General features: G+C 37.7%; 1 protein-coding gene across 1 annotated transcript; it reads right to left on the reverse strand.

The window, feature by feature from the left end:
- Positions 1 to 13: 13 nt before the first annotated feature.
- Positions 14 to 16,274, reverse strand: LOC123502740 (alpha-L-fucosidase-like). The gene is given in 10 exon segments (XM_045251979.1): positions 14 to 2,204; positions 2,678 to 2,825; positions 4,010 to 4,127; positions 4,130 to 4,171; positions 4,880 to 5,020; positions 6,043 to 6,244; positions 10,305 to 10,468; positions 11,618 to 11,866; positions 12,485 to 12,652; positions 16,142 to 16,274. Coding segments are annotated over 10 exon segments (1,422 nt in total). The 5' UTR covers positions 16,176 to 16,274; the 3' UTR covers positions 14 to 2,048.
- Between the last annotated feature and the right edge of the window lie 677 nt (positions 16,275 to 16,951).

Raw genomic sequence — 16,951 nt, forward strand, 5'->3', positions numbered from 1 at the left:
AGCAAAGGCATGGTACAAATCACTGGGTTTATATCATAAGGTACAAGTCCACACAGATGGTTATCATTACAGTATTTTAGTTCACTTGTACACATACCCAAACTTCACAAAATATAGCAAGAAAGCACAGCACACAAGTTTCATGTATTCAAACTTCATATAGTTACCAAAACACTTAGTAACTTATAAAACACTGGATCATTTGCCACAATGAGCACAGAAACCAGCAACACACTTATAATTAATACTTCTTCCAATACATGTCTTGCCTCAGAGTAATAGTATACATTATTCATTTGGCCTTGAAGGATTGGTCCACTATCAATGTGATGTGACTGAAGAGAATACTCGGTTCTGTAAGTATATGCAGCAAGCAACTTTAACCTTGTGATGTACTTTGAAAAAAAATAATAAATAAAATAATAATAATAATAATAATAATAATAATAATAATAATAATAATAATAAATAAATAATAATAACAATACTTGTGTAAAATACAGTTTCTGAATAAGTTCCATACAACACATCACCATGAATGCCTATCAAATAATAAATATCAAATCAAATAAAAAAATAATGTAAAATCTACAATAAAACAAAATACATCTGAACTTTCAGGCCACCAAAAACTAAATCTCTCATAATATAAATTTTCTTTCACATCATCACTATTTTGGACATTAATTTTGTGCTTAGCCCTCGTCAATACACATAAACCTAACAGAAAAAAAACAATAAAGAATCCTCTGGTTAGCAAATACACAACAACGCAAAACACAACACAATAAAACCTATGAGAACAAAAAACAACAATAGCATATCACACAATGACCAGAACTGTCTTAGCTCTCCTTCCAAGCACTGCAGTTCATCCAGGGTCAGTAAACTTCACTAAACACTTAAAACTAACAGAAAACATGAGGTACACTGTCTTAGAGGGCCAGAATGCAGTGAAGTCATGAGGTAATCTGCCTTGGGAGAATAGAATGCTGTGAAATTAAGAAGTAAACTACCTTAAGAGGGCCATAATGCAGTAGAAATATGAAATAAACTATCTTAGGGTGCCAGAATGCAGTGGAATCATGAATTAAACTGTCTTGGGGGAAGAGAATGCAGTGAAATTAAGAAGCAAACAGTCTTGGATGGCCAGAAAACCGTGAAATAATGAATTAAACTGTCTTACATTGTCCAAAAATACCAAAATACAGTGGAATTATGAGGCAGCTAATCATGACTAAAATTATCAGAATATAGTGCATAATATGAGGCAATCAGTGTTAGTTGATCTCAAAATGCCAGAATACAGTGGAAATATGAGGCATCTAGTAATAAATGACCTCAAAATGCCAGTATACAATGGAATACAAGGCAACCAATGTCAGTTGACCTTGAAATGCCAAAATAAAGTTGAAATGAGGCAATCAGTGTTAGATGATCTCAAAATGCCAGAATACAGTGGAATATATACAGGGAATTGTATTGGGTAACATCAGAAATGGAAATGCACAAACTTGATAAAAATTAGACAAAATATATAGTGAGTTGATGCCTGATTGTTAAGGACATTATTTATCCATTCTTTTTATCCTTGCTTGGTTTCCTAAAAAAAAAAAAAAAAAAAAAAAAAAAAAAAAATCCTATCCACAACACAGTTCAACCTTTTAGCAACATTCTCTTTAGGTATCAAGGAAAGAGAGGCGAAGACAAGGGGAACAAAGCAAACAGCTACGGAATGGTGACTTATAGCAGTGTAGAGCATCACAACTAAGGTCTGGCAATGGGTAACACAGAGAAGAGCCAACAAGAACCAAGCAAGAAGCCGTGGAATGTTGACTTGAAGTGTGGTGAGGAGTATCACCACTAAGACCTGACAATGAATAATAGAGAAGGCACCAGGAACCAAGCAAGAATATTGACATCTAGTGTGGCGCAGAACATCACCACTAAGACCTGGCAATGAATAACAGAGAGAAGGCAACAGGAACCAAACTAGAGGCCGTGGAATGTTGACTTGTAGTGTGGCGAGGAGCTTCACCGCATCACCACTAAGGCCTGGGGATTGGCGCGGTCATGGTTGTTGGGGGAGCCGGAGCATTGGGACCTGGTACTACATTCTTCATGGCCAGAACCCACGCCCACTGCCCCTTGACGTCAGCCATGGAGGGGAACATGATCTTGATGCCTTGAGTGGTGGGGTGGAACTGAGGAAGCAGGGACATGGTGTGTTAGTCTTGTGTGGTTGTGTGGTGGAGAGGCTGCTTTGCTCTGATACACTTGGGCAGGAAGGTCAAGAGGGTTATGCGAGCAAGATTTAGAAGGTTTTCCTCTTCTCTTATCCTGTTCAAAGATACTCTGTGAACTGTCAGTCTTAAGGGAGAGCTCTTAATACTATCTTACATACTGAGAGAGAGAGAGAGAGAGAGAGAGAGAGAGAGAGAGAGAGAGAGAGAGAGAGAGAGAGAGAGAGAGAGAGAGAGAGAGAGAGAGAGAGAGAATGATGTGAGAGAGAGAGATGATGAGAGATGAGAGGAAGAGAACAGAGAAAAAGAAAAAGAAAGGGAAAAAGGAAAAGAGAAACAGAAACAAAGAGAAAAAGAGAAAGAGAAAGAAACACAATAATTACACAACTCAACAAATACCCCCTTGCCTACAGACACCCAGGCAGGCAACTCACCCCAACATGCAGTGTGTAGGGTGTGGCGGTGTAGCCCAGGAGGGAGATGCTGGTCTGTGGCGTGTCCTTCACTGAGCCGAGAGACAAGACGTTCTCCTTGGGCCAGCTCAGCACTATAGCAAAGACTGTCCCCCCCTTACTGGTGAACCTGGGGGAAAATAAGAGGGTTAGGATCTTGTTTCCCTTCTAGTGTGTTTGGTGAAGATAGAGGGGTGAAAAAAAAAAAAAAAAAAAAAAAAAGGAGGATTTGGATGGGTTTTGGTTAGTTTTTAGTCTGTTTGGTGAAGATGAAGATGATGTTTTTCTTTCCCTCCTACTATGTTGTGAAGATGGATGAGGAAAAAAGAAGATATGTTTTTTTTTTTCCTTCTACTGTGTTGTGAAGATGGATGAGGAAAAAAAAGAGGATAACTAGTTTCTCTTTCGCTCCTACTGTATTGTGAAGATGGATGAGGAAAAAAGGATATGTTTTTTTCCCTTCTACTGTATTGTGAAGATGAATGAGGAAAAAAGAAGAGGATGACAAGTTTTTGCCATCTTTCCCATCTACTGTGAGTCATGAAGATAAGAGTATTGTGACGGAGATGAAAGAAGACGAAAGAATTATACTGCTTTAGAAAATACAGAGGAAGAAACATTTACTTAAAAAAGACGAGAAAACCATGAATTATTAAGTACACTTTTCACGTTCACCTACAACACACACCACCTCTAACACCACACCACACCACTAATCTTTTGACCTCCATAGACCCTTCCTAATGTCAATAAAATGGTCTAATGGTACACAAAACTCAAGGTAAAAATGTGTCCCAGTACTTAAGGGGTTAAAATAGTAAAGACTGCGGCTACTAATCTTCTGACCTCCGTAGACCCTTCCTAATGTCAATAAAATGGTCTAATGGTATACAAAAAAGGTAAAAATGTGTCCCAGTACTGAAGGGATTAAAATAGAGAAGATTGTGGGCACTAATCTATTGACCTCCATAGACCCTTCCTAATGTCAATAAAATGGTCTAATGGTACACAAAACTCAAGGTAAAAATGTGTCCCAATACTGAAGGGATTAAAATAGAGAAGATTGTGGGCACTAATCTATTGACCTCCATAGACCCTTCCTAATGTCAATAAAATGGTCTAATGGTACACAAAACTCAAGGTAAAAATGTGTCCCAGTACTGAAGGGATTAAAATAGAGAAGGCACTAATCTTCTGACCTCCATAGACCAATCCTAATGTCAATAAAATGGTCTAATGGTACACAAAACTCAAGGTAAAAATGTGTCCCAGTACTGAAGGCGTAAAAAACTAAAGGCACAAAAAGTGACACACCAAACACCAGGAGTCAGTGTATCATTCTGGTGAGTCCAAGGCTTGCTTCCATAGATGGCCTCCCCGTTGATGGCCAGCCAGGACCCCATCTGCCTCAGTCGCTCCTCCATGACGGAACGATACGGCCATCACGTGTCGGGCCAACGTTGATGAGAATGTTGCCTGAGAGTTAGAGAGGGAAGGAGTGAGTTTGGTTCCCTTGGGTGCATTTTGATGTGGTTCTATAGTTGTTATTCATTTGATGGAAGGAGAGAATAGATGTGTGTGACAGAATGAGAGACAATAGAGAAAGAGGAAGAGAAGGGTTTGGAAGGGATGATGTTATGTGAGTAGTAATTTGGTTCTCTTCGATGTGATTATAAATATGGTTATCTGGTTACTCATCTGAAGGGAGGAAAGGAGAATAGATGTGAATAGGAGAGAGACAGAAAAAAGGAGACAGAGAGAAACTGAGGAAGATATGTGTGAGTACAAGGGACAGAGAAAAATAGACAGAAAAACAAGACAGGAATACAGTAAGATAGGTGGGTATGAGAAGAGGATGAGAGAAAAGAGACAGAAAGACAGGGAAACAAAGAAAGACAGACACATAAACAATCACACTCAAAAAGAACAATAAAGCAAGGGACAATTACGAGAAAGAGAGAGGAGACGAAGAGAGAGAAACGAAGAGACAGACTGAGAGAAAAACAGACAGGCAGACAGAAAAAAAAGATAGAAAACAAAGAGGGACAAGAGAAAAAAAGACATTAAACACAGACAAGAAAAAAAAAAAAATACACAAAAATAATCAAATCATAATCACACGAAAAATAATTAGAAGAGAAGGAGGCAATACAGGAGGAAAGACTGAACAAGTAATAGCATCACCTCCACAGCTGACAGTCATGGCCAGCTGGGTGAGAAGATCGTGGATGGTGTGCAGGTCGGCCAGCTTAGCCTCACGACGGAAGCCCCAGGAGTGACGGTCAACAGGCAGGCAGTTCTCCCACTTATGAGGCTGTAGGATGCCTGCCAGACACACCAGACTTATGAACACATGTCACCAAACTCAGCAGAAGATAAGAATGTAGAGTTTTCCTAATACACCAACACCACACAATTATCAGCACGTCACCAAACTCAACAGGAGACAGGTGTAGTTTTCTCAGTAAAGGTCAGTGGGCTGCATCACCAGAGGAAGTAGTGTATGCAAACAATATAAATTTAAGGAAAAGTATAATAATTTGGGGTTGAAGGGTGATGTTATGACACACACACCAACACCACACTTATGAGCGCACGTCACTACACTCAGGAGAGAGGGATGTGTAGTTTTCCCAGTATAGAGTATAGGCCAGTGGGTTACATTAAACAAAAGCAATAGGTTAGTATCAAAGTGTCAAAAATTTAAGAAAAAGTTTGACAATTTGGTGCTAAAACATGGGAACATTATGATCCAATATAAAAAAGTGGTATAATAATACATATATAGGCTATACATATATATCAGTAATAGTAATTAATTCCCCTCTAATCTTCAGGTTATAATGACCTTTCCTCCATGACTTAAAGGTACAGGAAACACACTAGCGATAAACTAACATTACAGAAGATTACCAATAAAACACATTCAAAACAGAGAAATTTTGTAGCAATATAAGACACAATGATAGTAATAACAAAAAAAGATAGACAATAATAGTAACTCATATATTTCATCCACACAAAATTTAAAGCTATACGAAACAGACTGGCAAATAAACTAACATTTCAGAAAACTTTGTAATAATATAAACACAACCAAACAACACATCAGCCACACACACCAAACACACTTCATCCACACTCCCAACACCTCAGCCACCCAGACACCTACACATCCACACTTCAACACCTGACTCTCACCCAGACACCCAGACACACCAAACACACTCCATCCACCACCTCAGCCACCCACACACACCTACACTTCAACACCTGACTCTCACTCAGACACCCACACACCCATACACACCAAACACCTCACCCAGACACACCCCACCCACACTCACCAGGGTTGTAGTTGTCAGCGCAGGTGTAGAAGGATCCATGGTGACAGGGGATGCCTCGACCCCACCTGTCATTCACCACCACTGTCTCGTTCACTGGGGAGTCATTGAACAGCCACGCCAGGAAGTGTGTGGCATTCCAGTACTTGTCAAACGCCTCCCAGTCTCCGTCGCTCCATATCACATCAGGCTGGTAGTTGTTCACCTGTGGATGGATTCAAGGTTGGTAATGTGGCAGAGTTACAGAGGGGATTGTGGATAGACAGGGAATAAGAAGCAAAGATGTGCTGAAGTGTGACATGAACAAACTTGGAGTATAAAAAGTAGGATGTGATCAATAGAAACAGATGGAAAAGGTTAACTTGAGCTGCTACACAGAAGGAATGTGGTCATATGAAGAATTAAAATGGAGTTAGGGTTAATCACAAATTGTTTTAAAACACATGTAAAGTTGAAGCAATAAGTACAGTATATGGTATGTGGCCACTATTTTTCAAAGTCAGAGATGATCAAATTTATCCAAAGTAGTGCTTTGCTATTAATAAGGTAAAAATCAGTTAAACTGTCGACAGAACCATCAAACTACGCTTAAAAACAGGTGTGAGTCAAACAAGTGTCTTTTGAAAAATATATGTTATGTTGCCACTATTTTTTCAAAGCCCAGAGAGATTATCAAATTTATCCATAGTAGTGTTTTTTTTATATTGATAAGGTAAAAATCAGGTTACTTTGTCAATAGAACCCTCAAACTGCCTTTTAAAACCAGTTTGACAGAAACAAGTGTCTTTTCAAAATATAAGCTATGTGGCCACAATATTTCAAAGCCCAGAGAGATGATAAAATTTATCCCTAGGATTGTTATTGCTATTAATAAGGTAGAAATCAGGTTAATCTGTTAATGTAATCATGAAACTACCCTTAAAAACAATGATACTAAAACAAAAATCTTTTAGAAACAAAACTTAAGAGGCCACTATTTCTCAAATTTTATGGTTATAAGAAACTGTTTGTAAGAGTGTTTTTGCTTTTGATACAGTAGATATCATGTTAATCTGTCAAAAGAACCATCAAACCTCCCTTAAAAACCCGTGTGACTGAAAGAAGTGTCTTTAAAATGTAGGTTATGTTGCCACCATTTTCAAAGTCCACAGATATGAGGAGCTTGGTTCGTATGAGTGTTTTAGTAATATATAAAGTACAAATCATATCAGTTTGGCAAAAAATCTATCAAACTACCCTTTAAAACCAATCTAACTGAAACAAGAGTCTTTTAAAAATATAAGTTATGTGGATACTATTTTTCAAAGTCCAGAGTAATGAGAAACCTTTTGTATTAATAGATTAACTTGAATTCTACCTTGTTAATAGCAAAAACACTACTAGGGATAAATTTTATCATCATTGAGGACTTTGAAAAATAGTGCCAACATAACATACATTTTCAAAAGACTCTTGTTTCTGTCACGTGGGTTTTCAAGGGCAGTTTGATGGTTCTACTGACAGATTAATATGATATCTACTTTATCAGTATCATAAAAATTCTTACGAAAAAAGTTTCTCATCTCTGGTCTTTGAAAAATAGTAGCTACATAATTTATATTTTTAAAAGACTCTTGTTTCAGTTAGATTGGTTTTAAAGGGTAGTTTGATAGATTTTTTGACAAACTGATACGATTTGTACTTTATATATTACAAAAACACTCATACGAACCAAGCTCCTCATATCTGTGGACTTTGAAAATTGTGGCAACGTAACCTACATTTTAAAAAGACTCTTGTTTCAGTCACACGGGTTTTTAAGGGAGGTTTGATGGTTCTACTGACAGATTTCATTGATATCTACGTTATCAAAAGCAAAAACACTCTTACGAACAATGTTCCTCATAACTGTGGACTTTGAAAAAAGTGACCCCAGAAATTGTATTTCTAAAAGACTCTTGTTTCAGTAACACGGTTTTTTAAGGGTAGTTTCATGGTTTCATTGACAGATTAACATGATTTCCACCTTATCAGTAGCAAAAACACTCCTATGGACAAATTTTATCATCTCTGTGGACTTTGAAAAATAGTGGCCATATAACATATGTTTTCGAGACTCTTGTTTCAGTCACTTAGGTTTTTAAGGATAATTTGATGGTTCTATTGACAGATCAACATGGTATCTACTATATCAATAGCATAAAAACTCTTACAGAAAAGGTTTTTCATTTCTATGGACTTTGGAAAATATTGGCCACCTAACATATATTTTTAAAAGACTCTTGTTTCAGTTAGTTGGGTTTTTAAGGGTAGTCTGATAGTTCTGTTGACAAATTAATACAATTTCTACCTCATATATAGCAGAAACACTCATACGAACTAAGCTCCTCATATCAGTGGACTTTGAAATTGTGGCCGTATTAGCTATATTTTTAAGACACTCTTGTTTCTGTCCCATGGGTCTTTAAGGGAGGTTTGATGGTTTTATTGACATATTAACATGATATCTACCTAATCGAAAGCAAAAACACTCTAATGAACAAAGTTCCTTATAACTGTGGAGTTTGAAAAATATTGGCCACATAAGTTGTATTTCTAAAAGACTCTTGTTTTAGTATCAAGATTTTTTAATGGTTGTTTCATGGTTCCATGGGCAGATTAACATGATGTCTACCTTATCAATAGCAAAAACACTCCTACAGATAAATTTTATCAACTCTGTGGACTTTGAAAAATAAAGCCACATAATATATATTTTGAAAAGATTCTTGTTTCAGTCACACGGGTTTTTAAGGGTAATTTGATGGTTGTATTGATAGATTAACTTGATTTCTACCTTGTTAATAGCAAAAACACTATTATGGATAAATTTGATCAACACTGAGGACTTTGAAAAATAGTGGCCACAACATACATTTTCAAAAGACTCTTGTTTCTGTCACGTGGGTTTTCGGGTTTTCAAGGGCAGTTTGTTGGTTCTACTGACAGATTAATATGATATCTACTTTGTCAATAGTTCAAAAACTCTTACGAAATAGGTTTTTCATCCATGCCGAATTTAAGAAATAGTGGCAGTATAACCTATATTTTCAAAAGACTCTTGTTTCATTTGCACGGGTTTTCAAGGGTAGTTTGATATTTCTATTGACAGATTAATATGATTTTTACTTTATATATAGTAAAAACACTCATACGAACCAAGCTCCTCATATCTGTGGACTTTGAAAATTGTGGCAACATAACCTACATTTTAAAGAGATTCTTCCTTCAGTCACATGGGTTTTTAAGGGAGGTTTGATGGTTCTACAGACAGATTTCATTGATATCTACTTTATCAAAAGCAAAAACACTCTTACAAACAAAGTTCCTCATAACTGTGGACTTTGAAAAAAAAGTGACCCCAGAAATTGTATTTCTAAAAGACTTTTGTTTCAGTAACACGGTTTTTTAAGGATAGTTTCATGGTTCCATTGACAGATTAACATGATTTCTACCTTATCAGTAGCAAAAACACTCCTACGGATAACTTTTATCATCTCTGTGGACTTTTGAGAAATAGTGGCCACATAACATATATTTTATACTCAAACAAGAATCTTTTAGAAATACACCTTCTCTGGATTTTATGCCCCTTCTAAATCTGAAGTCCTCTCATCTGACAGTCCATTTAGCATAAAAAAACATAAACACTGACAAACAACACACAAGGCAAAACTGATAACTCAACCTGCAGGATTAACATTAACCCATTCAATACCGGGATACATTTTTACCTTGAGATTTGTGTATGAATAGACCATTTTGCTTACATAAGAAAGGATCGATGGAGATCAGAAGATTAATAGCCACAGTTTTCACTAATTTAATCTCCTACATAAGTTTCTAAAGCTTTATAAAATCACCAAATAGTAAGAATGAATATGGAAATGCATCTTGGTACTTTTCTTTTTTCTATGGAAGAAGGGAAGCCGGCCAAGGGCAACAAAAAGTTAGGAAAAAAGGCCCACTTGATTGCTAGCGTCCTTAACCCTTTTAGTACCATGCGTGTTTCCATATCCATTCTACTTACTATTTGGTGATTTTGTACAGCTTCAGAAACTCATGTGAGGGATTAAAATAGTGAAAACTGTTACCATTAATCTTGTGACTTCCATAGACCCTTCCTAATGTCAATAAAATGGTCTAATTGTACACAAATTTCAAGGTAAAAATGCATCCCAGTATTGAAGGGGTAAAAGGGGGTTAAGAGTGTATATAAGAACCTAACATAACACAATAAGCCTTACCAACTCATACAGCTCAGGGAGAGTCTTCTGGGTCACAAAGTCATTGGTGAGGAACAAATTGGACTTGTCTCTGAGGTACAGCGGGTTGAACCACTCGTAAAGGGAATGGTACACCCCACAGTGGATGTGAGGTGTGGTGGACCGGATGGCAAACACCAGCTCACCTGAAGGCAAGACTTGGATTATCTTTACCTCAAAATATAAAAAACCTAAGAAAAAAAAAAAAGTGAAGAAGAAAGAAAAAAAAGGCATGTGAGGTGCTGGACTAACTGATAACTTCTTTTTTTTTTTATGTAGGGAAGAGGGCCAGCCAAGGGCAAAAAAAAGAAAAGATTAAAGAAAAAGGCCCACTTGAGTGCTGGCTCTCTAACTGTAGCTTGTAGGGAGTAAAGTAAGCACCAACCTACCACCCAGTACCCACAAGACAGCTTCAAAAACTACAAGTAAGCATGTCACTAAGGTTACAAGCAACAACAAAACAGGTAAGGAAGGTAACTCATTCACATGTCAAGACTCTCCTCCTGCACCAATCACTCACTTGACGTCTTTGCAAGTTACCAGCTAAAACTAACACTTAACTTAATCATGTATGTTTGAGGAGCCAAGAGTAGTGAAAGGTTAAGGAACAACTCCCTCACAAGTCAAGGTCCTTCTATTACAGCCAGCACTCATCCAGGTCTTCCTTGAGCTCTACACACAGTCACAGTCACTCACAAATCACAGTTCCTCTACTCTACCATTCATCCAAGTTCCCCTACATCCAGGAGTAAAGGTAATCATTTCACAAGTTCCTCCACCCTCACCACACTTCACCCACACATGTAAGAGTGAAGACGAGTAATCCATCTCATCCACTCACCCACCATTCATCCAGGTTCAGTCACACACCCAAAAATAAAGGAAAGATAACTCATTCACAAGTTCCTCCACCTCACCACACTTCACCCACACACACGAGTGAAGGAGAGAACTGAATTACATAAGAACATAAGAAAATATGAAAAGAGTCGGTCAGGCATACACGTGGCAGTCCCTGTATGAGCAAAGCTACTTAATTCCATCTATCCCCCATCCAGATATTTGTCTAATCCTTTAAAGCTACCTATTGACTCAGCACTAACAACATGACAACTGATTCCGTTCCTTCTCATTTCCTTCCTAAACCTGAATTTCTCAAGCCTGAACCCATTATTTCTGGTTCTATCCTGGCACCTGATCTTAAGGACTTTGCTCATGTTCCCTTTGTTATAATCCCAACCACTTCACCCACACATGCAAGAGTTAAGGCTAGTACCCCCATCTCACCGACTCACCCAGGAGGTCCCTCTTTGGCCCCACATCCAGACTGTTCCATCCCCATGAGTGCTTGGAGGGCCAGAGTGTGAAGCCCTCGTGGTGCTTGGTGGTCAGCACAACATAGCGGGCCCCAGAAGCATTGAACAGCTCAGCCCACTCTTTAGGATCATAAAACTCTGCTGTGAACTGTGGCCCAAAATCCTGGTAGCTGAAGTTTGGCGGGTAGTTGTTCTTCATGAAATCCACGTACTTCTGTGACTTGGATCCTGGTGGTGGCATGTGGAAAAAACCGAACATAGAGTAAATCAGTGGAAGGAGCAGAACAAAGAGAAAATTATAGTGTGGAAGGAGGTGAGGAGCAGAACACAAAGTAAATTAGAGTGTGGAAGTAGTGGAAAAGAAAGTATATTAAAGTGTGGAAGGAACAAAACATAAAGTAAATTAGTGGAAGGAGTGGAATACTGTATAAGGTATATTATAGTGTGGAAGGAACAGAACATGACGTAAAATAAAGTATGGATGGAGAAAGACAAAGTAAATTAATTGAAGAAATGGCCTTCCATCTCTCAACCTCATCCATAAATTTGTCTAATCTTTCCTACACAGAGGTACAACTCACAAAAAAACAACATATACCACCACTAAAAAATCACACAAATATCAAAACGTGCATCAAATTAATATATCAAAGTGAATAATAAACTGTAGGAAAATAACTAATTCAACCTAACCTAACCTTACCTGACCAACAATGTGAGTAAGAAGAATATGAAAAATTAACATTAAACAATATAGAAAGTACAGACACAACCTCTCACAACTGACACACACACACACACACACACACACACACACACACCAAGGCACAACTCCTGCCAACTCACCCTGCCAGTACTCCCAGAACCACTCGGAGCCAAAGGAAGGGACGGAGAACACCCCCCAGTGCAGGAAGATGCCCACCTTGGCCTCATCATACCAGGGGGGCAGTGGCCGGGAATCCAGGGACTTCCACTCAGGCTCATACCTTCCCTCGGACCATCCCACGCCGCACACTGCCAACAAACACATCATACAGTGACTCCTCCTTTTGTATGTAAGAGGGACACTGACCACGGACAATGAGTAGAAGAAAAGAGGTGCAAAAATGATCAAAAGGTTACAAGTGAAAGAAAAGGTGGAAAATCAAAAGGTTACAAGTGAAAGAAGGGGGTGGAAAGAGATATCAAAAGGTTACAAGTGAAAGAAAAGGTGCAAAGAATGATGAAAATGTTCCAAGTGAAAGAAGGGGTGGAAAGAAAAGACAAAAGGTTACAAAGAAAGGTCAAAAGGTTACTCTCAAAACTGGAGGCTAAGTATCTAGAAGCCTCGCTCTTCAAACAGTTCACATCATGGGAAGGAGGGAATACAGGAAGGAGCTGGGAAGTAAAAATCTGCAACCTACATCTGATCAAGAACTATAATTTATATCAGAAGAAATTATGAAAAAAATAATAATAAATAAATAAATAAAGTAAGTAAATAAATAAATAAATAAATAAATAAATAAATAAATAAATAAATAAATAAATAATAATAATCATGCATCAGAAAAAAATAAGTTAAAAACTGAATATATTTTTACAGCTGAAAAAATTCAGGCCAAAAAATATAGTTTGCATCTGAACAAAATACCAAAAATTGTAGATTGTATGTATGTCAGAAATTGTAGCTTGTAAAAATGCAGAGTGGTTGAAATACAGAGATCACACATCCCTTAGTCATACACACATCAGCACCACATCCTGCCCTTCACATGATAGTTTGTAACCACCACGGAGAGCAACACGACACCACTAGCTTCCCTTCTTGACATTCACACTCTGAACTAAATATAAACTAACACTACTCAACAGAAACACTCCTGAATTATTCTCAACACACCACTAAACACATGCACCAAGGTAAACCTATAGACACGTTCCTCAGCTTCAATGAAAATACAAATAAATAAACAGACTATATACACTCACTCCTTAAAATCATCCAAGACAACTTAACACTTTTAAACTCCTCTGAGACACATTCAAGCTAGAAAAAGTTAATTTGAAAAGAGACAGAAAGGAGTTGAAACACAAATAAATTATCACAGACTATATACTCACTCCTAAAAATCATCCAAGACAACTTAACACTCCTAAACTCCACTGAGACAATAGATTGACGCTAGAAAAAGTTAATTTGAAAAGAGATAGGAGAGGAATTGATCTTCAGAGTGATAGATGAATGGAACAAACTCGGTAATCATACTGGTGGTTAGAAATTACATACAATAGATAAAAATAAATACACAAAATTATAGATACATAAGATAAATATAAAAAGAAACACATATTTCACACAGAACCTAGATATGAACCAAATGACCCTGCACCCATGATTATCTTCCCCACATACCTAACCTAACCTAACCTAACTTAACTAACAAAAGGCTCTGGTAACATGAACTGAGCCATCTCTATAAGCTTGGTGTTAAGTGTCAAGGTGTCAGGGGGGCGGAACACAATGTCATCTGATACACTGATAATACACAATGATACACCTCAACCACTGATACACACACAAAGACTTACTTCCTCACAGTCCCATTTGAGAGAGAGAGAGAGAGAGAGAGAGAGAGAGAGAGAGAGAGAGAGAGAGAGAGAGAGAGAGAGAGAGAGAGAGAGAGAGAGAGAGAATAGGAGTTGATACATTCTTACTCGATAGGAATAAATCTAGCAGCAATGTCATTCCAATACACAAACAGAAACAAAAGTAAAAAATAGAAAACACAAACAAAAGAAATAAAGAAAACAATGTAAAAAAAAAGATGATAAAAAATAATAATAAAAAAAAAATGAAATAAAAGTAGATACTGATTTGAAGAACATTACCAAACAGGATAAAAAGAGAAAGAAGTAGACGGCAAAGACACTCCAATGAATACCTAGAACCACAGAACATACATTTAACCTAACCTAACCTAACCTATCCTAACCTATCCCTATCAAGTCCTTCCCCTACATCTCTTCACCCTCCCTGTGCACTGCCAACCACCCCTCCCTGTGTTATGTTCACCTATCACACTTCTCCTTCAAATTGTACAGGTGTTGGTATGCATATATATTAGTATGTACAGGTGTGTGTGTGTGTGTGTGTGTGTGTGTGTGTGTGTGTGTGTGTGTGTGTGTGTGTGTGTGTGTGTGTGTGTGTGTTTTAAGTATTTACATTGCTGTCTCTTCCTTTCATCCTGTCTTGATTATCTTATGCTCTTTCTCTCTCTTTCTATCTCTCTCTATGTGGCTGCTTCTTCAAATAAGGTTAAAAATTGTTGGAATATTTCACTGCCAAACCAGAGAGAGAGAGAGAGAGAGAGCGTTGCGGCACATAGTTGCGACTTTAAGACTTTGCCGCACCATGAATTTCGAAGCTGCAAAGTTAAAAAAATCACAAACGTCTTAAGAAAGTCAAACTGAGTCAAGTCACACCGCTAACTTTCTGAAACTCTGAGCAAGGATAAAGACAACTTTTTTTGTTTAGAGTAATTGCCATGGCAGGAGGAGGAGGAGGAGGAGGAGGAGGACCAGTAGATATTAGTTTCTGCTATTTTAACAAAAGACAATAAAGAAAAAATTAAGAAAGAAAGTATGAATTTCTCTGCCTTATAAAAGTATGTTTCTGTTATCGTGCTAGAGTTTGCTTTGTAATTTAAGAGAATCTCAGGAAAAAAAAAAAAAATCGCTGTTGCAGTCATAATTCACATAAAGGGAGCCAATAATGGATCACTAAGTAACAAGCAGCACTAGGGGTGGTCAAAAATAGAGTAGCAGAGTCACAGTTGCACTAGATCTGTCATAAAGTCACAAAGTAAAAGCTGCATCCACGTCTGTCATTTCTAAGTGACAAAAACACAAACACATCAATAAATAGGTAATGAATGAATGACAAATAAACAATACATATATAAATGCAAAAAATTGTCTCTCATGTCCATTACTGATCTTATGGCAAGCAAGAAATGGAAAACAACAACAAGAACAGTAACAACCCCACAACCAACACCTCTCTCCTGTGATGCATTAAGTTTCGTCACCTTAGAGGAACGGGCGACACATAAGATACCATGAACTTTCGAATTTCTTTAGCTCCTTGTGGTGTTATCTGCGAGGGAAGGGACTGGAAGAAAGGACAAAACGAGCCGAGGAAAGATGGAAAATTTACAGATCATTTGGGCATTCGTTTATCAGTTCAACCTAATATACATCACTTCCCTACCATTTTTTCCCTCTCCCTACAGTACAGTGTGTGTCAGAAAGCTGTATACTTGGTTTGAAACTCCCTACATCTCCCCCACCACGTTCAGACCATGTAATAAACTAAATACTTGAAAGGCGCTATTTTAATCTTTCCTCCTCGCCTTATCAAAACAGCACAAGGTTTATTTACAGTCAATTCGTGATGGCAGAGATATACTGATTCTAAAACTGGGCCTAACTCTCTTCAACATTGTATTAAATCAGTGTTACCAGCCAGGAAGAGGAGGAGGAGGAGGGACACCATGATAGCACCGGGGCAGTCAGCTGGCGAGTGACGGGACGACTGGACGAGTGGCAAACTGTAAGGATGGCAGTTTCGGTCCGAGTAGTACTCGGTTTACTCGGTTTTTGGATTTGAGTGAGTACTACTCGGTTTACTCGATTTTCATAATTCAATTACATGTTCAATTTATGCGTTGAAAATGTAATACAGGCCTTCAAACTAAAGACTTAAAGATTCTTTTTTCGGTATTTTGTTGGGGAAGGCGGCGGTGCATGCCGCACAACCACCCAGACATTAATGGAATAGTCCAATTCCTAAGAACAAGCCTAACAGTGCCAACAGTCCAACACACGGGCTTGGGTGAAGGAAAGAGAGACCTGTACGAGTACACGACGAGTAGGCTTACTCAGTCAGTTCACAGTTGGCAGTTAGTAGTGGTGGGCAAGTACCGCTAATTTCAGTACCGGTACGTACCGGTGCAAAAGAAACCGTTACCGATACTATCGGTACTGTAACGGTACACACACACACACACACACACACACACACACACACACACACAAATATATATATATATATATATATATATATATATATATATATATATATATATATATATATATATATATATATATATATATATATATACATAAAACAAATCACAGCTCTTTCATAAATATTCTTGTAAAAAAAAAATAAATAAATATATAAATAAAAGACACGGCCGTCTTCATAATATATTGTGGTTCCCTTTTAAAACTGATGGGAAATACCTAAATTATAGCAAACTAACATGA

This window comes from Portunus trituberculatus, chromosome 12 (assembly GCF_017591435.1).
Source record: "Portunus trituberculatus isolate SZX2019 chromosome 12, ASM1759143v1, whole genome shotgun sequence".
NCBI lineage: Eukaryota > Metazoa > Arthropoda > Malacostraca > Decapoda > Portunidae > Portunus > Portunus trituberculatus.